The following is a 26448-nucleotide window of genomic DNA, read 5'->3' as shown; positions in this document are numbered from 1 at the left end:
CATTAGAATCCTTTGGGGGCTTTTTAAAAGTCCTAATGCCCAGGTCACATCTCATCCTAGTTAATTAAGTCAGGATGCCCCAGGCCTTCAGTGTGCAGGAGAATCTAGGTGCTGCACCGCTTTGTCCCTCCTTCCCTCTTCCATTCTCACCACATTTGTCCTGTACTCATCTCAGGGCTTAGTCCTCACACTCCCTCTACCTGGTAGGCTTTCCCCATAACTGCACATTCTGACCCCTCACGCCAGGCCTCTGCTACTCAGATACATTGTTGTTAGAGCTGCCCACCTGACCAGCCTGTTTAAAAATGGCTTTCCCTCTTCACATTCCCACCGGTTTGGCATTTCCTTACACCTGAAGAATTTTTTGTTTATTATTTGGCTTCCTCAACTGAAAAGTCCAGGAAAGTAGGGACTTTGCTGTGTCTTCCCTGCTATAACTTCAGGGCCTAGATCAGTGCCCATATACAGTAGGTGCTTAGTAAGTACTTGTTGGACAGATAAATTTGGATTTATTCAAAGGTCTTGTTTCCTGTGGCCTGTTGACCCGTCACTACTTCCTGGCATCTTTCTCTCTCTTTTATGACTGACTTTTTGACTAGGTAATAGATTCTGGTTCAGAAAGTAAGAAAGGTGCTCTGTACAGATGTCCCCCTGAGGCCCTCTGTTCCTGTGTGCCTATAGTTCTCTTCTGTTTTTGACTTCTTACGGTTTCTTTCTTCTTTTTGGCTGCCATGCTGCATATGGGATTTCAGTTTCCTGACCAGGGACTGAACCCAGGTTCTTGGCAGTGAAAGCGTGGAGTCCTAACCACTGGACTGCCAGGGAATTCCCCTTACATTTCTTTATGCGTGAATGAACACATGCAAACATAGTTTCCTATTTTTCTCATTTCTGCACGGTGGAGGACAAAAGCACGCACTGTTCAGTTTCCACTGTGGTTTCTGCTGTCATGGCCTGTTTAACTTCTGCCTTCCCTCTTGTTTGCTCAGTCTCTCTTCAGGTATTGGTTGGCTTAACGACCCTTTCTGGGGGAGCCTGTCAGCCGCCTTTGGATCAGGTGCTCAGCTAAGGTCCGGCCAGCAGTGGTGGGTGCAGTGTCAGATGTAGCTCCCACCTCAGTGGCACTGTGGGCCGAGAGTTCCTCATGGGAAGCAGGGGAGGCAGGCAGCCTCTAGAAAACCTGTCTGCTGTGTGATAGAAGTAGAAATACACAAGCGTTCTGGTCACAGTAAAGACGACCAGGTTATTTGGGAACCAAATGCCCATCCCTGAGTCTAAAAGAAGGCTTGTAAAACAGAAAGTGAAGTGAAAGTGAAAGTTTCTAGTTGTGTCCAACTCTGCGACCCCACGGAACTCTCCAGGCCAGAATACTGAAGTGGGTAGCCGTTCCTTCTCCAGGGGATCTTCCCAACCCAGGGATCAAACCCAGATCTCCTGCATTGCAGGCAGATTCTTTGCCAGCTGAGCCACCAGGGAAGCCTTGTAAAACAGGTAGGGCAAAGGATCTGGCTGAGTGAGCAGCACTGCTGCCTAGCCTCCCTGGACTGTCGTCAGGCCAGAGGCCCAGTACTCATAGCCCTTCTGTTTGCATAAGTAGAAACCTAGGTTTTTAAGTGAAACCACACATATTTTCCATGTGAGTTTCTAAAATGCACTCTGACTGGGAAAGCACCCTGCTGGTGGTCTGCAGATCACCCACTTGCAGCCTCTGGTCTGACACGTACCTTTGTGTTTCTTTTTGGATTGCTTATTTCAGATCTTCTAAGGACAGTCCCAAGAGCCAGAGCAGATATGTTTGATGACATTCACAGTGACAGCAGGTACACTCTGGGTGCATCTGTAACTCATCCTCGAGACACTGGGAGAGAAGGCCTGAGAGGTGATATATTTCCAGGACCTTCCTTCAGGTCAAGCAACCCTTCTGTAAGTGAAGACAGCTACTTTCGCAAAGAATGTGGTCGGGATCTGGAATTTTCCCACCCTAACTCCCGAGACCAGGTCTTTGGCCACCGGAAACTGGGACATTTCCGTTCTCAGGACTGGAAATTTGCACTCCATGGCTCTTGGGAACAAGACCTTGCCCACTCAGTTTCTCAAGAATCCTCTTGGTCACAGGAGTATAGTTTTGGCCCTTCTGCATTACTGGGGAACTTTGGCTCCTCCAGGCTGATTGAGAAAGAGTGCTTGGAGAAAGAGAGTCATGATTATGACGGAGACCGTCCAGGGGAGGCAGACTCTGTGCTCAGGGGCAGCAGCCAAGCCCAGGGCAGAGGCCGAGGCCTAAACCTTGCCGACCAGGAGGGTGCTGTCTTGGGAAAGGGGGAGACTCAAGGCCTGCTCACTTCTAAAGCAGGGGTTGGGAAACTTGTCATGCTGAGAAACGTGAGCACGAAAAAGGTACCCACTATGAGTCGTATCACTCCCAAAACTCAGGGCACTAACCAAATCCAGAAAACCACCTCAAGTCCTGACGTGACCCTGGCGACCAACCCAGGGACAGAAGAGGTCCAGTTCCCTACCCGGAAAGTCCCTCTGGGGCTTGATCTGAAGGATGTCCGGCTCCCCAGGAGAAAGATGAGCTTCGACATCATAGATAAGTCAGATGTCTTCTCAAGATTTGGGATAGAAATAATAAAGTGGGCAGGATTCCACACCATAAAAGATGATGTTAAATTTTCCCAACTTTTCCAGACTCTCTTTGAACTTGAAACAGAAACCTGTGCTAAAATGCTCGCCTCATTCAAATGTTCCTTAAAACCAGAGCACAGAGATTTTTGCTTTTTTACTATCAAATTTTTAAAGCACTCCGCTTTGAAAACACCCAGAGTTGATAACGAGTTTTTAAACATGCTTTTAGACAAAGGTGCTGTGAAGACCAAAAATTGCTTTTTTGAAATCATAAAGCCCTTTGATAAATACATAATGAGACTACAAGACCGGCTGCTGAAGAGTGTCACGCCCCTGCTCATGGCCTGCAATGCCTACGAGCTGAGTGTGAAGATGAAGACCCTCACTAACCCCCTGGACTTGGCTATTGCCCTGGAGACCACCAATTCTCTCTGCCGGAAGTCTTTAGCTCTTCTGGGACAGACATTCTCCTTGGCCTCTTCCTTCCGGCAAGAGAAAATCCTGGAAGCCGTTGGCCTCCAAGATATAGCTCCATCTCCTGCCGCATTTCCAAACTTCGAGGACTCGACTCTGTTTGGGAGAGAGTACATCGATCACCTGAAGGCCTGGCTGGTCAGCAGTGGGTGTCCACTCCAGGTGAAGAAAGCTGAATCCGAGCCAACCCGAGATGAGGAGAAAGCTGTTCCTTCTACAAAACCTGAAATTCAGGCCCAGGCACCGAGTGGTCTGAGTGATGGTAAGGACAGCAGCGACAGTTTCTGTTTGTTGTGATTTGTTTGCTTTTTTGTAATGTCTCTCACTTTCTGATATTTGTACATAGAAGTTCTTTAGCCAGTTGGAAACAAATCAGAATTTTAGGAGAAAACTCACAGTGACTGCCACTCATTCATAGATGCCTGCCACTCATTCTCTAAGTATTGCTTTACTATCTGGGTTCTTTGTATCACCTTACAGCCAAGGTTAAGAAGCCTTGTTCCAAAAGTATCCCTTCTCTGACCCGCCCCCCCACCTCCCAGCCCCGAGTTATTACTTGAAAGTAAATACAGGCCACAGTCTCCAAGGATCCCCCAGGCTTCCGAGGGGAAGAAATCACAAACCCAGCCCCTCCTGTGCTGGGATTAAGGGGATATAGGAGAGGCCCCAGCCCAGCATGGGAGTCAGGAAGGTTATTTCTGAACTGTTGTGAGGGCTAGGTGATGGAGGCACCTTTTCACCTGCTCACTTTTCTAGATTAGCTAGAGGTTGAGAGATCACTTCAGTATACCTGGTAACCTGCAGTTAACGAGTTGGCTCACTGGGGAGGGGAAAGACAAAGAAGGTAATAGAAGTAGAAGTGACTGGCTGTGTAGTGTCCCTTTCCCTCCCCCTGCGCTCCCAGGATGGATGTTTTCACAGCCCAGAAAGCCCAGAAGTCATGAGCACACATAGTGGCCATTGAGGAAGTCCTTTTTTCCTCTGATATAGTTTTTGGCTTCCATTGCTCCAGTCAAGTTGTTAAGTTGCATTTGTCCCTGAATCTCCTCAGTCTTCACCCTTGTGGAGCCCTGACTGCCACAGGCACTGGGTAGGTCCCTCCGTGGATGGGCGGCCACACCTATTGCCAGAGAGGGAGCCTTTCAGAAGTGAGCTCAGGGCTGAAGTGGGAACTCTTCCCCACATCCCCCAAGATAGTGGGGTGGAAAGTCTGTGGAACAGTGATACTGAGGAATGAAAAAGTCCCCCGCAACCTAAAGTTGCCCGCGACCACCCCCTGGTTGTGCTGCTGTGCATGCGTGCCTGGAGCTGCCATCTTGCTGTACTGAGAACACTGCAGTCTGCTCCTCTACAGGATTATCAAGGGCTCTTTGCTGTGTTTCTGCAGCATTTGCTGCATCTCCCTTGATGTTGGAGTCATAGTGCCTTTTATTAAAGGCTTCTGAGCCTGAGCAGAGCTGGGTCCCTGTGAAATTGGCATCTGCCAAGCATTGGCTCCTTGTCTGGTCATCAGGTAGATGGCGCCAGTTCCACATCTTATGGGGCACAGGCTGCCACTACTTCCATTACTGTTAGAAATGCTGGGATGAAATTGGTTGATTTCTTGCTTCTTACTATTATTTTCATTAAAAAAAAATTGAATCCTCCTTAAAAGGAGATATCCACAGAAAGATTGCTGGGCCAAAGGTAAGATCCACTTTCTGGCCCTTAACTGTGGTCATCTTCTCTAGAGTTGGTTGCAGTGATGCACAAATTTCATTGTCTTTGAAAGCCTCTGACTTTGAAGCTCTTACTGTTTTTGTAAAATCATGTAAAACTAGCAGTTCTATAAAGTGAGAGCCAACAACAAAAAAAGAAAGTAATTTCAGAGGGGAAATGAAATGACAGTTGAAGGATTGACGCGTCCTGTTTTAAGAACTCACACTGATGTTGAGAATGTCGATACCATGCCACAACAAACTGGAAAACCTCTCCAGGTCAGGGCTGATTTTTATTGAATGAATGAACAGATAGACCATCTGCGCTATTAAAACTAGGAAATATCAAAGGAAATTCACACTTAAAAAAATGTTTTTTTTCAAACATTCAACAGAGCTTTCTTTGAACACCTATCTTGGAACTATTGACATTTTTTAATATTAACTTTTTAAATTGGACAATTTTTCTTTGTGAGCTTATATATGTTTTCTGATTACACATCACATGTGTTTATTTTTTATAGATAAAGCACACAGAAAAGTGAAATCCCTGCTAAATCTACCACCCATAGATAACCTTTGTTAACTTTCTGGTATATTTCTGTCTAATCTTTTTTTCTGTGTGTCTATTTATTTGTACCTCTTCTTCCTTTTTTCATATTGCAAATTACAGTTTAGATGCACTTTTTACATTATTTTATACCTAGCTGCATTTTATATCTTTCTGTTTTCCCCTTAATATTGTGAACAAGTTAAGCTGTATGCAAAAAGTGATAAAGAGTTGCTACATACTATTTCCTTCCATAGAATATTGCTCTGTACAGTCACTAAGTTTGCGACTGTTTCTCTCCTATTGATTATGCTACTATAGCCTTTGAGAGGATATTTTGTATATTGGTTTGTAGAATAACAGGCCCTTTCCCTCTTCAATGCTGGTCTCGTGAAGGAGGATTTCAGTTGCTGGTGCCTGCTTAGGCTCCATCTTAGGCTCTATCCTGATCTTCCCAGGCCCCATGTGGTCCAGTATGTTTCTCAGAGAAGACCTTCTGTGTGTTCCAGAGGTCCCCCAGCGAGCAGATCACAAGGTGGTGGACATCATTGACCAGCTGGTCGCACGTGTCATTCGAGGCAGCCTGTCTCCCAAAGAGAGAGCTCTTCTCAAGGAGGACCCTGCTTACTGGTAGGTCTCTAAATGGTGCTCTTCTGAATCCCTCCTGTAAAGTACAGGGCAGTGTTTCTGTTGCTCTGATGGTGTCCAGAGAAGAAAGTGAAGTGTTTATTTTGAGCTGTGGTGTCAGTCAGTAGGAAGAGTATGAGGGTGGGTCAGGTTCATATGGGTTTAGACTCCTTGTCTGTGCTGATTTGAGGATGAGGTGACAGACACATGCAAAGAGTGAGTGTAAGATGAGGCGTATGTCACGGCAGTTGTTTGTGATTTATTGCTCCTCTCTGTTCAACTGTCTTCCTTTTGTCTTACTGCCTCTTTGCTTGAATAGAACAATTTTTTAAAATTAAAGTTTCTGCCATAAATATTATTGTTTATTAGAAAAGGAGAAGAAGAATAGAAAGTTGGGCGAAGCCACCTGTGCTCTTACTGGCACTCACTGGCATCTGGGGGTATTTGTTGGCAGTCTTTCTGCTCATTGGAGCTCTCTGGTTTCTCACGCAGTTGTAATTATGCTGTGATATACCCTACTCCTTTTACACAGGAAAGTGCTCGTGTTTCCTGCTTTTTGAAGACATTTCAGATGGCTGTGTTTACTGGTCTGAAGAATTGATGATCAGTTTATTTAGCCATTCCTCTCTGTTGGATTTTTAGATTTTTTTGTTTTTTAAATAACATGCCCTTCCCTTATTTTTTAAATTTTAAAAAATTATGTACTTACTTGACTGAGTCACGTCTTAGTTGCGTCCTGTGGGGTCTTTGAGGCGCGTGGGCTCCAGTTGTGGCTTATAGGCTCCGTAGTTGCGTGTGGGCTTAGTTGTCTGCGGCACGTGGGATCTTCGTTCTCCAACCAGCTATTGAACCTGTGTCCCCTGTATTGCACAGTAGATTCTTTTTTTTTAATTTATTTATTTTTGGCTACACTGGGTGTCTATTGCCACGTGCAGGCCTTCTCTAGTCGTGGTGAGCAGGGATGGCCCTTTGTTGCAGGGCGCGGGTTTTCCATTGGTGTGACTTCCGTTGCAGAGCACGGGCTCTTGGTGCGTGGGCTTCAGCAGTTGCAGTATGTGGGCTCAGGAGGTGTGGCCCATAGGCCTAATGCCGCATGGCATGTGGAATCTTTCCCAACCAGGGATCAAACCCGTGTCTGCTGCATTCGTAGGTGGATTTGGACCAGCAGGGAAATCCCTGAATTTTCTGTTCTTGCTGTTGTAATTACTAAAGATGCTTGAAAGGTAAAAATTTCTGTATAACGGTGTCAGAGCTTTGGTGGTAACCAGTATGATTGCCAGGAGGAGAGTTAGAAATTGTTATGTTTTTATTTTGACAGAATTCTTGAATTCACCGAGGTCATGTTCATATGTTGAATAAGGCATATAACTTAAAGTTAAAAAAAAAAAGCCAATAGCCTAATTGCCCCAGTATCACTTATTGAATACTTTATATTTAGCACATCTTTTGCTTTTTGTGCACTTGGTACCGTTCTAAGCACTTTACTGATTGAAGCATTAGCTGGCCGAACCCTCATAAACAATCTCTTGAAGTAGATATGTTGTCGTCTTTACAGACAGACAGAAAACTTGAGGCTTAAAGAGGCCTCTTGCCTGGAGGATACACAGCTGGTAACAGACAGAGCTGAGATTCACACTCAGGCGCTGCGGTCTCAGCCAGTGCTTATGCTGAAGGAAGGAGGCTAGGTAGCCTCAGACTGACGGATGAAAGCAGGGACCAGTTCCTCTGGGTAGGATGTCATGTAGACCTGAGAGACCCGGGCAGTTTCCAGGGGATTGTCGAGGTAACTGGGCTGGAGGGAAGGGGGATGCTGAGAGGACTGGGAGCATGTGTCCCTGCCCCGTGACCGCTGCACACTCCCCACAGGCTCCCGGTCACTGACAGCCGAGGGTGGTGGACAGAATCAGAGCCAGGCTTGGGGGTATGTGTGGTGGTGGTGGGTGGGCCTGCAAATCAAAAGTAAGCATGTATTTGAGGAAAATCAGCATCATGAAAGAGGATCACCAAACTCAACAGATCTGACACCTAAGACAAGAGTTACTGTAAGAAAAAGAAGATTGTCTAAAAATACATATGTGATTAATAGTCTTAGATGGACAATAGCAGATTATATCTATGAAATAGGAACTGCTTATTATGGAAAATAGCCAATTAAGGATCTTGGAATTGAAGAATGTGATTGTTGAGATAATCTCAGTGGTTGGCTGATAGAAACAACCTGAATGAGGAGCAGATTAGGGAGCTGACTCAGAGATTTGATCACCTGTGAACTCCTTCAGAGTTACCCAGAGCCTATAAGAAGAAAGAGTGTGCAAAGAAACAGAGTTAAAAAAAAAAAAGTAAACTTAGGTTTAAATTCTTAAGTCAAAGTTGTATTTGTATGTGATTTACCAAAAAAATTGATGTTATAACAAAAGGCAAAATGTTTCTGCCATGCTCCATTCTTATGCCAGTTCCACTCTTTTTTTTTTTTTTGGCCATGCCAGTGCAGCCTGTGGGGTCATTCCGCAACCAGGAATCAAACCTGTGCCCTTCCTACAGTAGATGAGTGGAGTCTTAACCACTGGTCTGCCAGAGACGTCCCTGAGTTTGCTCCTTAGAGACAGTCACTTTTAGCTCTTTAAGCTACTTTTAACAGTTAACTGTTATATCCCTAGAGATGACACACCGATGCTGCCCTTTTTTTTTTTTAATGCCTGAGCTGTGCGTCTTGTGAGATATTAGTTCCCCAACCAGGGATCGAACCCAGGTCCTGGCAGTGAAGGCACCAAGTCCAAACCACTGGCCCACCAGGGAATTTCCCAAAGCATTTTTTTCATAACAAAAAGTGTATAATTCACGCCTCACAGCAACATGGTGAAATAACTTATCGTTATCACGCATCCCATCTTATAGATGGAGAAACTGAGGCACAGAAAGACTCAGTAAATCTCACAGCTAGTGAGTGACTGCACTGGGATTTGAACCTGGCGGGCTAGCTCGGGAGTGCGCTGTGCTTTTGATGTTATGCTCCACTAGAGCTGGGGGAAGTGGGCTTGTGACTGATGTGTTGAACCTGCACTTGGCATTAGAATCGACCACAGAAAAGGGACTCTTGCGGTGGGGATCTGGTCACCTGGCATCTACTCCGCTTTCTGCCGTGGATAGGGGGCTGCATTTGACTTGAGAGCTGGCGCATCCCTGTTGGTCCGCCTTCCCTCCTGTGGGAACCTAGGCTGGTTAGGGTGCAGTCTTACGGGATGCTGCTGCTGCCCGGCAGAGTGTCCTGGGCAGCAGGGGAGCCAGCACAGCCTGTTCCCCCAGATCCAGCCAGACCTTGACTGTGTAGTGAGGGTCGGCAGGAGCTCCATACAGAGCCGCCCGCCAGGGACACGCCCCGTCACACAGAGCTGCCAGCACCCTGCTGCGCACTGCCGCCTCGTGGCCAGTCTGGCAATGGGGAAGCTTATCTAATACGTGGTCTCAGTAGCAAACAGTCCAAAAGCCTCGTGAAACACTGCCATACTCACCAGACAATACTTACTCTTTAACACAAATTGAAGTTGAACGTTCACAAAAACCATGGTATGAAAGAGGTCATGGGCAAAATTACAGACCATCCCAGGAAAGGAAAATCATGTTGGCCACATTGTGCCATGCATAAAGCTTGAAACCAGCAACAGCCTAAATAAAACTGGCTTCTAATAACTTTCCGTATGAAAGAGAATTAGAATTGAAATTAGAAACTCTTCAGAAGGAAGTAGCAGGTTGGGGGAAAGGTACAACCTTGCATGTGTTTATCAGAAATGAAGAGTGAAGATAACCATTCAATTCATGAGGCAAGGAAAAAACGGTGAAAAAAGCCCAGACTAGGAAGGAAGGGTTAATAGAGATGAAAGAAAGTGCTAATGAAATGGGCCGCAAAGTAAATAATGTGAAAGACCCTTCCATTCCCCTTTCTCACCCACTTCTTAGAGCAAATTCTTATGTTTACTTTTTATTCTTTCAACCTGTGTGGAAAAAAACAAATATGCGTGGGTGTTATGTACACAAAGGCAGTTTCATAGGGGATGTTTCAGTGTTGGATTTCTGTAGCTTGCTCTCCATGGGCTGTATCACGGATCTCTTTCTGTGTTAGTGCATGTAATGTCAGTACGTGTAACTCAGACTCCTCTTTTCTGTACTCTTCTCCTTATGACTCTGGCACATGATTTCACATCAATGGCACGCTGTGCTGAATGATGTAATTAAAAGGTCGCTGAGTGTCCACCATTTGAAGGGTTTCACCTCCTGAAAGCAGTGTCTGGGAGCAATCCCTGCCATTCCCTGGCAGCAGAGGGCTTCCATGTGAGGCCGCCAGGAGCTGTGAGCTCCTTCACGGTGCTGAAATCGAGCAGGAATCAACCAGTGCTCCATCAAAGCTCCTGATCACCCTGTGGTCACTCTGAGCAGGACACATGACCAGGGCCCAGTGCTGGGTCCTTGGTAGAGCTGGGCAGAGCCTCTCCATCAGCGAGGAGGCCACCGAGTAGAAAGGGTTTGCAGAAGTGTATTTACAGCAGCAATTTGGTTGTGCTGGTATGTTCACATATGTCCTGCTGTTCCTGTTTTGTTACATAGGTTTTTGTCTGATGACAGTAGTCTGGAGTATAAATATTACAAGCTGAAGCTGGCAGAAATGCAGCGGATGAGCCAGACCTTGCCAGGAGCAGATCAGAAGCCAACAGCAGCAGAGTGTGCGGTCCGGGCTATGCTGTATGCCCGGGCGGTCCGGAGCCTCAAGAGGAGGCTCCTACCAGGGCGGCGGCGGGGGCATCTTCGAGCTCAAGGGCTCCGGGGCTGGAAAGTGAGGAGAGCCACCACCGGGACCCAGACCCTACTCTCCTCAGGCACCAGGCTGAAACACCATGGCCGGCAGGCTCCGGGCTCCCTGCAGGGCAAGTTGCCCCAGCCAGACAGAAGTGATGCTGCCAAGGACTGCCCCCCAGAGCTGGCCGGACCCTCACCTCGGGACCCCAGCCCTGAAGCCTCAGGCCCATCCCCCAAGCCAGGAGGCTTGGATGTCTCCGAAGCCCCTCAGACCTCTTCTCCCTGCCTGTCTATTGATGGTGAGTGCTCACCCCTGTCTGTCCTCTGGGCCCCAGCCCCAGCTCTGATCCATCCCCAGGGGTCTCTGCAGAGGCAGGCAGCTTCCGTGGGCTGGGCGGGGCGGGGCTGGGCAGCAGAAGGTGGCAAAGGGACCCGGGCCGGATGGCGCATGCCTAGGCGCGCTCCTCTCGCCTCCCCAGGGGGCTGGCCCTGGAGTCCTGCTGCCCCCTCCTCTCTCCTGAACATGGATCCAGCATGCATGCCGCCTGCCGAGTCTGTGCTTCCCCACACAGTTCCCCTTCTGGCCAGCAGGGTGTGCCACGTGCCCGTGCTTGGGGCGTTGAGCTCCTTGATCCGATTCTCTGTATTCTTGCCCCTTGCGCTTCTCATAGGGCTGCCCTGGTTCTTGTTCTATTTCCTCTTCCCTGCTAAGCTCTCTCGTTTCCTTCCTTAGAGTGACTTGCAGTTTCTTCTGTTTCTCCCAAGCATTGCCTTCTCCTTCCACAACAGGGCTGCCCTATGGCCAGTGCTTCCCCTCAGCACTAGATGGGAATGTAGAGGGAAAAACATTTTTCTAGTTATTGCTATGTAACAAGCCAGTCCCTACTATGGCTTCAAACAGAAAGCATCGAGGGTTGTTTCAGGTCGGCTAGGCTGGGCCTGCTAGCTGCCGGCAGTGGCCAGTAGTCAGGGACTGTTTGTTGGCTGAGGAGATGGAGCTTGTGGGCTACATACATGCCTGTCGCCCCCCAGCAGTAAGCCTGATGGTTGGATTGGGTATCCAGGAGACGCAGAGGAGGTGCTTGAGGCGCCTCAGGCCCAGGCTCCACGTTTCTGTCACATTCTCAGTCAGGACGAGTCCAGGCCAGCCCCAATTCAAGGGGAGAAAGGAGAGTCCACCTCTGCTGGACAGAGTGACAGAGGCACGTGGCAAAGGGTAAGACCACAGTGAAGGGCTGTCTTTGTAATCAGTCTCCATAACCCCATGATGTTCACCTGGAAATTGGCAGCTCAGAACCGGTACATGACAGTTGCTTTATTTTGTAGTTGATACGAAGACAATGGAAACTGCAGAGAAACTGGCCAAATTTGTTGCTCAGGTGGGACCAGAGATTGAACAGTTCAGCATAGAAAACAGCATTGACAACCCTGACCTTTGGTACGTACCCATCACACCCCTTTGATTTATGGTCACCTCATGAGTGTCCTGAGAGCCCATAGAGGGTCGCCCCCAGGATAGATCATGACTTCTCTTCCACTGAGCTCAGGGCTTTTTGGGAGAAGCATCTGTCTGGGGTTGTTGGAGACCTGTCCTCGTCTGGGGCGTCAGGAAAAGCCGCCCCCAGAGGGAAGTTTAAGCTGGATCCAAAGGCTCAGTGGGGGGTGTTGGTCAGGGGAAGGGGGAGAGAATGCACTGGCAGAAGGACGTGAAGGTTCCCCAGACCCTTTGCAGAGGCAGAGAGGAGAGTGTGTGCTCGCCCGCGAGCCTGAGGAGGAGGGCACCGTCCCTGCTGGTGCTGGCAGCTCTGGGCGGGGTGAGAGTGTGCTGCTCATGTAGCATGGCGATGGGGTTTGGTCCCGGTGTGAGCAACAAGCACTTCCACATAGTAGTGGCTTGGCACCCTTGTCCATTCTTCAATGGGGTAAGCATTCAACATTCCATAGCCCAGAGGCCAGAGAACCCACTCTCCTGCGGGGTGCCAATTCTCCTGAAGGCGGAGGCCGCCTGAGGGCCGTGTGTTCTCAGTACTGAGCCTTAACGTGGCTGAGCTCGCTTGGAGTGGGTGGGATTCCCATGCTGTCTGGATCGCATCCTACAGCCAGCTAGGGCTTCCGGACCCTTGCCCTGTTCCCAACGTGCTGAAGAGTTGTGCCTTAAGGATACAGTTAAAAATTTTACGTTTCCTGGAACATTTCTGGGAGTCAGTGCGTCTAAGCTCTTATAGCAGATTTGGATGTTGAGTAGGTCTGCACTGGGTACCTCTTGCTTCCTGTGAGACTCAGACCAGCCACATGGAGCACTGGCGGCTTTGCAGGTACTCAGCCTAGTACTGCCTTTTACAGGCCTTGGGGCTGCTGGGCCTGACAGGTCTTAGAGCTGGGCTGCCACTGCACGCAGGACCTCACACTGGCAGGGCCAGGCAAAGGGGACAACTCAGTGAAGGGCAGGCGGGAGCATTGCAGCAGTTTGCTTTTTTCTCCCAATGCAGAAAGAGAACTCTGCATTGTCCTGCTTATTTGGCACTGGCAGGGCTTGGTGTTATTCCTCAGTCTCTGTGGCAGCCTTTTCCGAGCAGCGTTCCTCAGAAGATGCTGTCTGCTTTGTGCCCTGCAGAGAGAGCCAGAAAACTCCAGCAGCCTCAGTGGGGTGATGCATTCTCGCCCCCAGTGCTCGTAGGATAGTTGAAAATGACTGCATCCAACACCCACCTAGCTAGTAGGAGGCGAGATGACTGTGTTTCTTCTTTTAGAAGAGTCACACCTGTAATGTGTTCAGTGGTTGCTTCAGTTAATTCATTTTGTGTTTGTGGTTATGTCCTCATTTTGACACAGTCAAGTTCATTTGTTTCTGCTGAGAATCTATTTGGAGGGTTTTTTTGCTTATCCTTTTTAATTTAATTTTTAAAATAAGTACAGAATTTGTATGGCTCTAAAGTAAAAATTACAGGAGGTAGACTCAGAGAAGTCTCATTCCCCCATCCATCAGTAATAAGAAGCCATTTTCATTTATCTGTAGCATGTGTGTGTGTATTTCTCTCAGTTCTTCCAGCACACGTAGGTTTCTGTATGTAACAGGGGCTTTTGTCCCTCGCCGTTTCCCTTCACATGTCCAGAGGTCCCTCCGCCCGTCCCACCTGTGTCCTCGCTCTCCAGTCTGTTGTGTTGCCCTCCCCATGCAGCCACATCTGGCCCGGCTCCCAGTGTGCTTGAGTTATGGGTCAGCTTAAGAATACAATTAAGAGGGCTTCCCTGGCGGCCCAGGGGTTTGAGAGTGTGCCTGCCAGCACAGGGGACGCAGGTGCAGTGCCTGGCTCCGGAAGATTCCACATCCCCTGCACCGCAACCACTGGAACCCAAGCACCCCAGAGCCTGTGCTCCGCAGCAAGAGAGGCCACAGAAATGAGAAGCCCACCCACCTCGGAAGAGTAGCCCCTGCTTGACGCAGCTAGAGAAGCCTGCACGCAGCAACAAAGACCCAGCACAACAAAAATAAATAAATACGTCTTGGAAAGAAAGGAGTACAATTAAGAGAGCTGCATGGGCTGGACTTGCAAAGGGATCAGCCTGCCTTTGGCAGGAATTTTATTGCATCCTTCCTTGGAAAAGAAGAAACAATAAAAGAAACAGCTTGTTCAAAGTCCGAATTCTTACTTCATGGAGTAAGTCCAGGTAGCTACAAGATTACCCTGGTTTGCAACCATGCTCAGACTGGCGCTTTGCGTAAGTTGTTCCGTAGTGTTGTGTCAGCCCACAGGAGGAAAGACCAGATTCCTAGAAGGGCGTTCATTTGGAAAAGCAGCACCGTGATCCACACAGCCTCCTGAGCTTGTGTTCTCTCACAGGAAGCCTCATCAGTTCAGTAATGCCGGTTCATCTGCCTAGATTAACTAACTATGCTTCATTTTGTAAGGTATACAACTCGCTCTCCTATTTTGATGTCAGTTTTTCAATAAAGTTTTAATTATGGGTGAAAATAATACAATTAAAAATATTTCCTGTAGCATAGAACCAATTTAAATATTTTTCTAAAAAGCTGCCTAGTTGTCCCAACACCATTTGTTGTAAAGGTTGTTCGTTTTCCACCTTCATCAGATGCTGTGTTTCTGATCTTTCTCTTGATCTCTCTGTCCATAGACCAGTATCATACTGTTTTAGCTGTAGAGGCTTTACACACCTTGTAATATGTGGTGGAGCTGGGCCTCTCCTGACCTTGTTCCGGGGGTGCTCCTAGATATTCTTGAATACGTAGGTTTCTGCATGCGTACCTGGTGGCTCAGACGGGAAAGGCTTGGCGTGCAGTGCTGGAGACCTGAGTTTGATCCCTGAGTCAGGAAGATCCTCTGGAGAGGGAAATGGCGGCCCACTCCAGGATTCTTGTTTGGAGAATCCTGTGGACAGAGGCGGAGAAGGCGATGGCACCCCACTCCAGTACTCTTGCCTGGAAAATCCCATGGATGGAGGAGCCTGGTGGGCTGCAATCCATGGGGTCGTGAAGAGTCAGACACGACTGAGCGACTTCACTTTCGTTTTTCACTTTCATGCATTGGAGAAGGAAATGGCAACCCACTCCAGTGTTCTTGCCTGGAGAATCCCAGGGACGGGGGAGCCTGGTGGGCTGCCGTCTAGCGACTTAGCAGCAGCAGCAGCAGCATGGACAGAGGAGCCTGGCAAGCTATAGTCTATGGAGTCACAAAGAGTTGGACACGATTGAGAGATTAACCCTTCACTTCACAAACTTAAGAATCACGTTCAGATCCAGAAAAAAAAATGATGCTTTTACTTTTATACATTAATATTTAGTTAGGGAAGAATTGACTCCTTTATGAGGCTGAGTTGTCCTTTCCAAGAACAAGGGCTGTCTTTCCTTTGGCCCAGTATATTATGTGTGTTTTTGGTTTCTCAGCACCAGCCACACCTCCAAGCTATGACTAAGGCCGTTGAACTCTGAGGTGCAGAGAGGCCTTGTTCCCCCCGTATTCACACAGCTTTGTTGCGGGACGTGAGGTAGGAGGTGCTGTGCTTGGCACACCTTTCTCCATCTCATGGCTGGAGGGCGGGAGGAACAGAGAGTCACAGCACACGCAGGCCTAGAGTGGCCGGTGATGTAATTAGAGATGAGGTGAGGCCCAGGCCGGATCTCCTGGGGGTGCTGTTAGAGCTCGTTCCAGCATGTTCCCTGACCGTCCCTGCGTACCTTGTTCCTCCAGCTCCCTCCCCAGGAAAGCAGTTAGGCCTCTTCTGGCTCCTTTGTTAAATTACTAATACTCCTCAAACTTCCTATCTCATTGTAAGGCTGACCGTCAAGAAAGAAAGGCCAACTTTCTACCACAGCTAGTAGAAAGAGGTCGTGTATCTGCTGCTTTATGCCACCCGCAGTTCTTTCGGGTCCATTTGGACAGTTTCAGCAAATAGGAGTGTGTAGAGAACCCTCTGGTTAACCAGTGTGTCTCATCTTTATCCTAGGTTTCTACACGACCAAAATAGTTCAGCTTTCAAATTCTATCGAAAGAAGGTATTTGAACTGTGCCCATCGATCTGCTTTACGTCATCTCCACTTACCCTCCATGCCAGTGAGAGTGCCGATTCTCAGGAGAGCCCCCTGGAGCCCATGGAAGGGGAAGGAGAGTTTGAGGACGAGCCCTCTCAGCACGAGGCTGAGCTGGAGAGCCCAGAGGTGATGCCTGAGGAGGAGGAGGAGGAGGAGGAAGAGGACGAAGAGGAGGATGAGGAAGGGGGTGAGGAGGCCTCCCCTCCTGGAGGGGCCTCCAGGCCGGCAGAAGGGTCCAAGTCTGAGGGCTCGGAGGGCAGCCCCCCAGCCGATGGCCTCCTGAGTGAGGTGGCCGAGGACAGCCCGGCTGGCGGGCCTGCCCTGTCCCAGGCCTCCTCAGGGGCCTGCTTCCCCCGGAAGAGGATCAGCAGCAAGTCACTGAAGGTCGGCATGATCCCAGCTCCCAAGAGGCTGTGTCTCATCCAGGAGCCCAAGGGTGAGTGCCTGGGTATTCGTCCAGTGGCCTCAGCGCATCTTCTGTTTAATACCTGAGGAGGAATGATGCTCAGCTGGGGGCCATGGAAAATTGTGGAGACGTGGCCTCTTTTGAGGAATTTACCTGATCCCCCCAGCCCAAGTTTAGCTGCAAGATGACTGCTGGCCCCTGTCACCCCTTCTGCCTCTGATCACTCCAGCTGACCTTTGAGAATCCCCCTAGGACCAGCACACCCCAGGGCTCTTTGCTCTTGTATTTTATTTAACCCAGAATAGTCCTGTTGGTTTTGCACAGTCCAAAATGTTCATGAGAAACTGACGTTTCCAGCTGGTCCAGAGATGGCACTCTAAGGAGATGCTGCCTTTGGCTTCTAGCACCGCACACGTTGCTTGTTATTTTCCGTTATTGCTCAGCTTCCAACAGGGGAATCCTGGCTGTGGAAGGAACAGGCCTGGGTCATCTTGGCTGCTGCCTGTGATCTAGAGGGGTGCCCAGCTTTCTGAGCACTGCCCCCCCCCCCACCCTCCTGCAAGGCCCCAGGGTAGTGATACCTGCTTGATGATGTTGAGGCAGGGGCCATGGAGCGGTCTGGGGCAGCAGTTAGTGAGACCTGTGGAGTCCACGCTCTGCCGGCCTTGGCCATGGAAGGCCATCTCCTGCTCGTCTATAGGGAGGGTCAAGGTTCTTGAGGTACAGTTTACCAGCAATAAACGTGCACCCTTTTCAAGTGGATAGTTGATGGAGTTTTGGCAAAGGTGTACAGGCGTGTGCCCCCAGCACTGCTGAGCTGGAACTTCTTCCAGAAGTGTCTCTCTGCCTTTCCACAGTCTCCTACCTGGCCCCAGCAACCACTGACCATTTTCTGGCCTTGTGGTTTGCCTTTTTTGGACTGTCAGTAGGTAAATCACATCATGTGCCGCTTTTGGTGGGCTCCCTGCTGCCCACCCAGGTCTCCACACAGCCAGGCCCGGGCCGTGTTTCATTTGTGGGGCTGATCCTTCGATGCTTGTGTGGGAGGAGGTGGTTTTGGTGAACAGTGCTCCACTGTGTGTAGAATCTTTGTGTTCTAAGTTATTGAGAACATCATGTTCACACCCAACTGTATCAGTCTAGTTTCTCCTGCTAACAGTTCTCATGGTTTCTGTTTAGAAACAGTGTTGCAATCGATTGCTAACTCTCTACTAAGCTCTTCTGTCCTTCAGAACTTACCAGAGGGCGGTAGCACATCAGAATACTTGTTATGATGGCCTTCATGGGGGGAAAGTGAGATTCTTTCCATTTTAGAAGCTCTCAGTTATTTGATAGGGTGGTTGATGAGATAGTACCAGACCTGCTAGTCTCTCTTTTGTCAAATATAATAATATATGATCTAGTGCTCTGTATGGAGAAGGCAATGGCACCCCACTCCAGTACTCTTTCCTGGAAAATCCCATAGATGGAGGAGCCTGGTGGGCTGCAGTCCATGGGGTCGCTAAGAGTCAGACACAACTGAGCGACTTCACTTTCACTTTTCACTTTCATGGATTAGAGAAGGAAATGGCAACCCACTCCAGTGTTCTTGCCTGGAGAATCCCAGGGACGGGGGAGCCTGGTGGGCTGCCGTCTATGGGGTCGCACAGAGTCGGACACGACTGAAGTGACTTAGCAGCAACAGCAGCAGTGCTCTGTATGAGAAGTGTGATTGTTTTTACTGGAAAGTTCTGTGTGGCCTTTGGTTCTTTGTCTATGGAACACTTGCAGAGACATGAAGAGGGCGCAGTGTTACAAATCAGTTATTTGTTGAAGCAAAATGCCTTCCTCCAGTCATGGAAAGCAGTGCATGTGTTGGGTCCTTCATCATAAACATGGCAGTCACACTTACGGAGACTCTCCCACAGCAAGGCAGCACTCGGCTGAGCCTCTGTGTTCGTTTCTGCACTCTGCAGGCCAATCGGCTGGTCCCGCAGTACAGCTCCTAGTCTCCTCTGTCGGCAGAAGGGCCATTAGCCAAAGCTGCAGCATGCTTGTCTTTTAAGTGTCAGTAATCTGGGGAAAGGACCTGTGTATTTGTATATATACATTTCTTTTGTCTTCCAGTTCACGAACCAGTTCGAATTGCCTATGACAGGCCTCGGGGTCGCCCCGTGTCCAAGAAGAAGGTGAGCATGGCTGAGCGTCCTCAAATGTGACATAGAGCTTGCCCTAGTTCTCAAGGGTACAGGCTGCAGGCTGTACTCACTCTGCAGGCCAGGTGTCAACATGCAAAGAACAACATACAGCCTTATCTCTCTTAAAACTGTTTTGCATTGCCCAGAGCACAGGATGGAGTAATTAGTCTGTTTAAGGGATGGGTAAGGCCTGATGTGTGCAGTGGATCGGCGAGATGAACAAGATAATGTCTCAGCCATTGAGAGCTTCAGATTTAGTAGACTATAATTGTGGTTAAAAGAATGCGCTGCTTTGCTGGTAAGCTGAGCATGTGTGTGCACGCGTGCATGCGTGAGTGTGCGCGCACGTGTGTGTGCGTGAGCGTGTGTGTGTACACGCATGCGTGTGCAAGTGTTCATTAACGAACCGGCACCAACCCCCTGTGCTCTCTCTTCCATCTGCCCACCCAGAGGCAGCAGTGAGCAGGGCTGTCAGCAGCAGCAATGTGCAGAACTGAGCATGGTGGGTGAGGAGGAGCAAGGCGGGAGGCCTGATAGAAGCCCCAGGGCAGACGCAGGTCAGCAGCGAGCCCTTTGTGCCTGGCGTGGAGCGGTGGGGTGGGGCGCTGAGGCAGTGGAGGTGGCAGCAGCCAGGTCACATGGGGTCTGTAGGTGGGTGTCAGCACTGTGCCCCTTCTTTGAGAGAGGCGTCAGGGGGCCACACCACAGTGGGGATTTGGGTAGAAGACATGGCCATTATAACTACCGTGTGGAAAGCAGCCTGTGGGCTAGCGGGCCAGGCAGAGCTGAGGCCCAGGCGGGGTGAAGTGGAGTTGGTGGGGCTTACTGATGGACTGGATGTGGACCAGAGAAAGCCAAGAAGAGTCCAGGGTGACTCTGGGGTTGTCGGCCTGGACAGTTAAGGGAACAGGGCTGCTGTTGACTGAAATGGGGTGGCCCTGTGGGGGGTGGGTCATTGGAAGGAGACGGGAGTGAACCTCAGGCAGGTGAGGCTGGCCCAGGTCACCTGGGACACGTGGGGACATCACAGGTCCCTAGCAGTCCAGGAGGTGTCTCTGCAGGCGTCCAGGGGTGAGGAAAGCCCATGTGGTGGCTCAGACTGTTGGGAGTGCATGGCGCCAGTCTCAGCAGACAGACGAAGCACCAGTGTGACCTCAGTTACAGCTGGGAGCAGGAGCCTTCCTGTGCCGGAAGCGTGTGTTTTTAACAGGTGTGTTGGGTTTTAAGCTGAGCCAGCACCCAGGTACCCATCTGGTGAGGCATAGCCTGGTGAGAAGGCAGCTGTTCAGGCTCAGCCTGGCCATCTAATCTTGGCATGAGGTTCTGTTTGTACATCTGTAAAGTGGGACAGTTGCACCTCCCTTGCAGGTAGGAGATCCGCGAGGATTAAATGAAATGGTGTTAACCAGTGTGCAGCCAGCTGGTACCCTGCCACCGTGGGTTTCTCTGTGGGGTGACTGCTGACAGGGCGGAGGTCTCCTCGTAGCTCTCCGTACACTCTGCAGCCTGGCCTTGGGTGCATGGCTCTGCTCTAGCCCCGGGAGACCGGGCAGGGTGATTCTTAGACACAGTTGAAAACTCACCAAGACGTGTCCTGCTGAGTGGACCCCTGTTCCTCTTGTTGCTTCCACTTTCGCAGCTTTCCCGAAGCGGGGTGCAAGCCTGCCCCGGGGGACCTGTGGCCAACCTTTCCTGCCCCTTCCCCACCCTCTTCCCACCCACACTGAAACCCTCCCTGCTGCTCCTCGCTGCCTTGATCGGGACAAAGGAACCTCTCCCTGGGAGCACATGAGCCCCTCTCAGTCTCCCAGGCCATAAATGGATAAAAGAAACAGGCTCAGGTGGCAGGAACTGGGAGCCCCTAGCTGCCCAGACTTTGCAGCACATGAATATTCATGAATGAATGGAAATCCCTGTAGCTCACACCGGGCAGGTGTCTCCTTCACAGGCCTCTGGGCCTTTCTACAGCCTGCTCTGGAGCCCAGATCTCTGCCAGGGCTTCTTACTTCTCCACCCACAAGGTCATTCCCAGGCCCCATCCTTTCCAGCTGCACCCACTCAGCGAGGTCTGCTCTGTGCTAGACATGGACCCCAGAGTCCAGGTAGAACCTCATCCCTGTCCTTGGGGAGCACTCAGAGCCCCAGACCTGGGAAGGACCAGACACACACATAGGTTTGGTAAGTAATGCCTCAGGGCTGCCCAGGAAGCTTCCAGAATGGAGTCACTGTCCAGCGTTTTGAAAGCTCATAGAAATGAATGAAACCATGAGAGAGGAGTGGACGTTGAATAGAGAGGACCCTTTGAGACAGTTTTTCTGTACAGCCTTTCTCCATTCCTGTCTGGTCCCCTTCTGCCTTAGCCCTGCTTCCTCTCTGACTCTGGCGCTCCAGGGGCCTTCCTGCCTCGAGGCCTGTTCCACCCAGCCTGGGATATGCCCCTGATCATCACTTGGCCACTTTCTTTATTCAGGTCTCCACTCTGGGATCTTCCTAGTCAAAAGTTTTGGGCCGAGTCCCTACCATCCCCTCACAAAGTTTAGTTCACAGTCTCAACACTGCAACAAGAGCGGTCGCTGCGAAGCCTGAGAGACTGCTTCAGTTCTCTGGGGACACCTCAAGCTGTGACCTCCAACCTTTACAAATATCAGCCCACCCAGGGAATATTTCCAGGACTGTGCTTGATCTTGAGCATCCAGGGGCATTGAAGGGGCATTAGGGGTGTTAGTGCTGGACCATGTCCAGGTGCAGCCCAGGGCAGACTCCTGATCCAGGCGCGTTGCTGCCTCTCACGTGCTACACTCTTCTCTCTCCTCAGAAACCCAAGGACTTTGATTTTGCCCAGCAGAAGCTGACCGACAAGAACCTGGGGTTCCAGATGCTACAGAAGATGGGCTGGAAGGAGGGCCACGGCCTGGGCTCCTGTGGGAAGGGCATCAGGGAGCCGGTCAGCGTGTACGCGGCAGGCGTCAGGGGCCGGGGGGCAGGCAGCTGTGCCCGGGGAGACAGGCTCTCTGGGGGATTCTGGCCCTAAGTCCTTTGACCGGCGCCCCTTGGTTTCCCTGGCGTAGAACGTGGCTTCTGGCAGGTCGTGTCCCTGTGCAGGTGTTCACACAGTTTCTGGCTGCATTTGCATAGACTTGGTCCCTGGCATTTGGCCATGTTCATTATTATCAAAAAAGCTGAGTGGTAATTCTGGGTGGTTACGCTAACAGCCACTTCCCTTTTCTGGGAACCCACACTCAGACTAGCCGGGAGAGAGCACGGCCCACAGTTCAGGAAGCCCCACTAACATGCAGCAAGCATTTCCGTTAAAAGTGAGCTTAGCACCTGCTGGGGAGGCTTTCAGCTGTAATAAGGGGCTGGCTTCTGAGCATGCTTCTCAGAAGGTCCACAGGCCTGCACAGGTGAGCGTCCCTTGTCTCCACCGTGAGCTGTGTCTCTATTTCCTCTTTCCCTTGCTGTCACCGACGTGTGTCCCTCATACCGCGTGCCCCTCTGGCGGCTCCAGCTGCGTCCGTGCCCTGGTGGCCAGGCCGCGGGCTCAGGCGTGGCTAACTGTCCGTTTTGCTCCTCAGGGGAAGCGCGTCAGAAGGGGAGGGGCTGGGTGCCGACGGGCAGGAGCACAAAGAAGACACGTTTGACGTGTTCCGTCAGAGGATGATGCAGATGTACAGACACAGACGGGCCAGCAAATAGGTATGTGTGTGTGCCAGTGGGGGCTCTCTGCCTGAGCTGATATGCCAGGACGTAGGACACAAACGCCAAAGTGTCACTCCCCCAAAATCATAAAACTCTGTGAGGGAAACACTCGGGGTGTTTGGCTGTGGGTGCGTCCCACCTCTCACCTTCCAGGTGTGGCTCAAGGAGCGAGCCCCGACTCACCCTGCACGCTGCCTGCAGCCTGTGGTGGGCCTGAGCGCCGGGCCGTCCTGTGGAAACAAGCTGCCTCTGGAGTGGCCTTGTGTCCTGCACGTGTCAGGGTGACCTCGAAGCTGGCACCGCAGAGGACGCCACTCGTCCCTCATCTCGATTTGAGGGTCTTCCAGCCCTTTTCCTTCCCGAAGGCCTTTGGCCTATAAATATCCTTATATTTCTCCCCTCCTTTTAGTTGTCTTCCCCACCCATAATTTCCAACTCAGTTTTGAACAAAATCGTTCTCTCCCTGAATAGATGAAAACCATTGGTGAGAAAGATAAGGCTTGAAGCAGCAATTACTCTTAAAACACCACCTCTGTCCCGGATCAGCCCTGGAGCCAGTGCCCAAGTAGGTTTGGTGTGTACACGGAAAACAAACATCTCTGCAGTTTCTGGTGTGGAGGTTCCACCCCCTGGCCTTTCTTTTTCTTAAAAAACAAAAAAAAAGACCCCACTTCCAGCCTGCTTTTGCCTTTCGCCCTTCTTCCAAATGCTTCTGGCAGCAGGTCTTCTGCAGGTCTCTGCTGGCCCCACTCAGAAGGTGGGGTTGCCCTTGCAAGCACCAGCGCCCGGCGAGCGCTCGGGAACCGGCTGCTGTCGGGTTTCTTGTCCCAGGACACGCTGCTCTCGAAGAGCATACTCGATCCCGAGACAGTCACGGATTGTGTCTTCTCAAATTCAAGTAGGGAATATGAATCAGGAATAATGAAGCCTGCGCTCTAGTACCACAGCCTGTCGGTCTGAGTGCTGAAGCTCTTTACACAAGTGGATTCAATGAACATGTTGTTTATGGAGTCTCAACTCGTAAATGCATCCCTAGAGACCTAATGAAATTTCACCAATGTATTCAGTAGCTGAATTCATTGGGGAGTAACCATTAAACTAACGAAACTTTCCCCAAATTTACATTCTCTTTAAAATCCACAAAGCAAACTAGTTTTTTTTTAAAACCACGTATGGAGTGTTTCCTTTGCAGAAAGGGTAGGAGGTGTAAACTCTTGAAGATTTTGTTTTTTGCGTGTGTGGCAGTGTAAAGAATTGTTTTATTAGGGCCTTTGTGCAGAACAGAAAGGATCCTCTTGGGGTGGGATCTGCAGCTGTTTGCTATTTCGAGACGTATGATGCCGCCCCTTCCAGCTTCTCAAACGCTGCCTCTTGCAGCTACATGTGGAATTCTCAGGCTGTGGGGATCTCTCAACCCTTCATCAGAAAGCAGCAGTGTTGAAGTTTTAAATATGTGTCAAAATCTGAAAAACGAGGTCCTGCTGATACTGTGAGCTTGGGAGACAGAGCAGTAAATTAACCCATCAGCCACTTTTATTGGCAGTTATGAAATGCTCATTTTCTCAGATCCTCAGCTCTCCTGGCTGTAGCCCAGCCTCCTCTGGATCTCTGTCTGGCCCGCACTCACTGGCACAGCATCGTGTTCCCTGCTGATGGTGCCTTTCTTCATGTCACGGGTAGTCCCCTGAGCTCTGCTTGCTTCTCGTCACTTCTGTTGTTTTGGCAGATCTTTATGGGTGGACCTGTTGGAGGTTCTTCAGCAGAGTTGAAATAGCCTGGTGGTGTGGTTTGGGGGAACCACAACCTGGGGGAATCCCCTCGTTTCTTTTTTAATCCTTCCAGCAGCCTTCCATGTTGGCTGTGGGTCAGGCAGAGTGATGGAACTCTGAGACCTGGGCCTGGCTCCCCATGGCCTGTCGCAGAGCATGCACGCCCAGCGCACGCCCAGAGTGAGGTGTGCACCCCCAGCATGGGTTCTCGCTCTTCAAGCATAGCTTTGACCAGCATATTGACTTTGTCCTAGTATGCTCATTCTTAGCTTTCTGCTTTTATTTATAAATAAAATACTTTAGGAATTCCCAGGATTCGAGCGCTATTCAATCCACAGCCTCCTGCGACTCCTGGGGGTGTCCTGCTTTGGCTGACAATGAGCCTTTGGCAAACGTCAAAGGGAACACCTACTTCTTGAGCCTGGAAAGTCCCGTAAACACTGAGGTGACATTTCTGTGGAGATGGCATTGAGGCAGTCAAGGCATTGTGGGGGCCAGGGAGGAGCATGGCGGTGTGTCCTGTGCCGTCTGTCAGCCGGGGTCCAGCACACTGGCCCTCCGTGCCTGCCTTGCTCTCTCCGGCAGAGGCCACTCTGCAGGAAGCATGCATACAAGCAAGCGTGACGTGCAGCTGCGTAGCCTTGTCAAAGTCACAGTGTCTTTTCTGTCATTCTAGTTCCAGGGGCTCTTCCGTGAGGACGACAGGCATCCGGAAAGTGCTAACTCGCCACTTTGGGTGCTTACTGTCTCTGCCTCGTTTCCATCACTGGAAATCATATAGAGAATTTTAGCTTTTTGGTCCTTGGTAAAACCTAGAAGACATTTGTGATGTTACAAAATGGAAGTTTTGGGGGTTTGGGGTTGTTTTTTCTTTTCTTTTTTTTTTAATCTAAGAAGTTGTGGATGTTGTTAATCATTTAGCGGTTGAAATAAATGTAGAGAAAACCCAGTTTTCCATGGTCTCCATTGATGCATTTTTCAGTCATACTGGCTGGGGAACATGTGGTGGATGTGGTGGGGCCTACGTGGAGAAAGATTGTAAAATTGTTGCCTCTCAGGCATGTGCTCCGCCAGCCGGGGCCTCTCTGACTGTCCCACTGCAGCTGGAGGGCCTGGTAACTCAGGAGGAAAGCCTGAAGGGTGCCAGAGAGCAGGTAGTGATCAGGGCCAAGCACAGTGGCTGGGTCCACTGTATTTTTTGTGGAGAACGAGGGGCGGGTTGCTGGGTACAGAAATCTGCCTTTGAGAGCGTGTCGGGATATGGGAGCTTTACCTGAGCTACCCACAGTTCACCTGCCCACCTCACAGCCTTCCCAGGGTTGGGATTCGAGCTGCCAGAGTTAGAGCAAGGCCCACTCAGGCTTCGCCCTGACTTCGGAGCCGGCCTGTGGAGTATCTTCAGAGCTGTTGCTGTTCCCATATTCGGCCCTGTCTGTCTGCCTGCCCCACCAGCAGCCCCTTGGCCCTTGTGGTGAGGACACAGGCTGGCAAGCCTGGCGCCTGCAGGACCTGTGGGGACCTCCACCTGAGCACAGCCTGATGGGCAGCAGCTTGCTTGTGCCCAGGGTAGCAGACAGCCCAGGAGGGTTTGGGGGGCTTTGTTAGCAAGTTAGGGGTGGAGGAGCCAAGGCCCCTTAGGAAGCTGGGGCGGGTGCCCTGAGCCGCCACTCTCACTGTCCCAGAGGACACCCGGGAGTGACGGGCCCACATAATCGTGATGGGGGCTTGTCAGCCAGGAAGCCCCACGTGTGCTGTTGTCCTCGCCAGAGCCCTGGGGCGGTGTCTGCCCACGAGAAGACTGAGACCCTACAAGGGCCCCACCCACTCTCCTCCTCCCTCTTGGGAGACCCCCTTCCCAGCTCCTCTCACTGCACGGGGCTGGGGAAGGTTACCTGCACAAAGGCACGCAGAGCGAGGTTCTCTGCCCAGGAGAACTCAGGATGGTCTTCACCTCAGGCCTATTTCCCCTGTGCGATTTGGGAAGGATTTCTTTCAGTTTGGAAGGTAAAATTTCCTCTGCTACCTTGTCATTTAGGGCTGACTGGAACCTGAACATACCATTACCAGTGTGGATGGGCTCTCCCC

General features: G+C 50.5%; 1 protein-coding gene across 10 annotated transcripts in view; it reads left to right on the top strand.

Annotated features, from left to right (window-relative positions):
• SUGP2 (SURP and G-patch domain containing 2) overlaps positions 1-25312 on the top strand; it is a 29171-nt gene extending 3859 nt beyond the window's left edge. For 5 of the 10 annotated variants that reach the window (XM_006058002.4, XM_006058001.4, XM_006058003.4 and 2 more), the window contains exons 3-10: positions 1757-3364; positions 5859-5979; positions 10576-11063; positions 12091-12202; positions 16228-16748; positions 18825-18886; positions 21711-21847; positions 22471-25312. In XM_006058002.4, coding sequence (XP_006058064.1) covers positions 1757-3364; positions 5859-5979; positions 10576-11063; positions 12091-12202; positions 16228-16748; positions 18825-18886; positions 21711-21847; positions 22471-22591 — 3170 coding nt within the window. In that variant the 3' untranslated portion in view covers positions 22592-25312. The remainder of the gene's footprint in view (positions 1-1756; positions 3365-5858; positions 5980-10575; positions 11064-12090; positions 12203-16227; positions 16749-18824; positions 18887-21710; positions 21848-22470) is intronic. The other 5 variants (XR_003111606.2, XM_006058000.3, XM_006057999.4 and 2 more) reach the window with 5 other exon arrangements.
• Positions 25313-26448: the final 1136 nt, after the last annotated feature.

Source organism: Bubalus bubalis, chromosome 9 (assembly GCF_019923935.1).
Source record: "Bubalus bubalis isolate 160015118507 breed Murrah chromosome 9, NDDB_SH_1, whole genome shotgun sequence".
Classification (NCBI taxonomy): Eukaryota; Metazoa; Chordata; class Mammalia; order Artiodactyla; family Bovidae; genus Bubalus; species Bubalus bubalis.
Note: the sequence above shows the minus strand (reverse complement) of the source record. Positions and strands in the feature narration are given on the sequence as shown.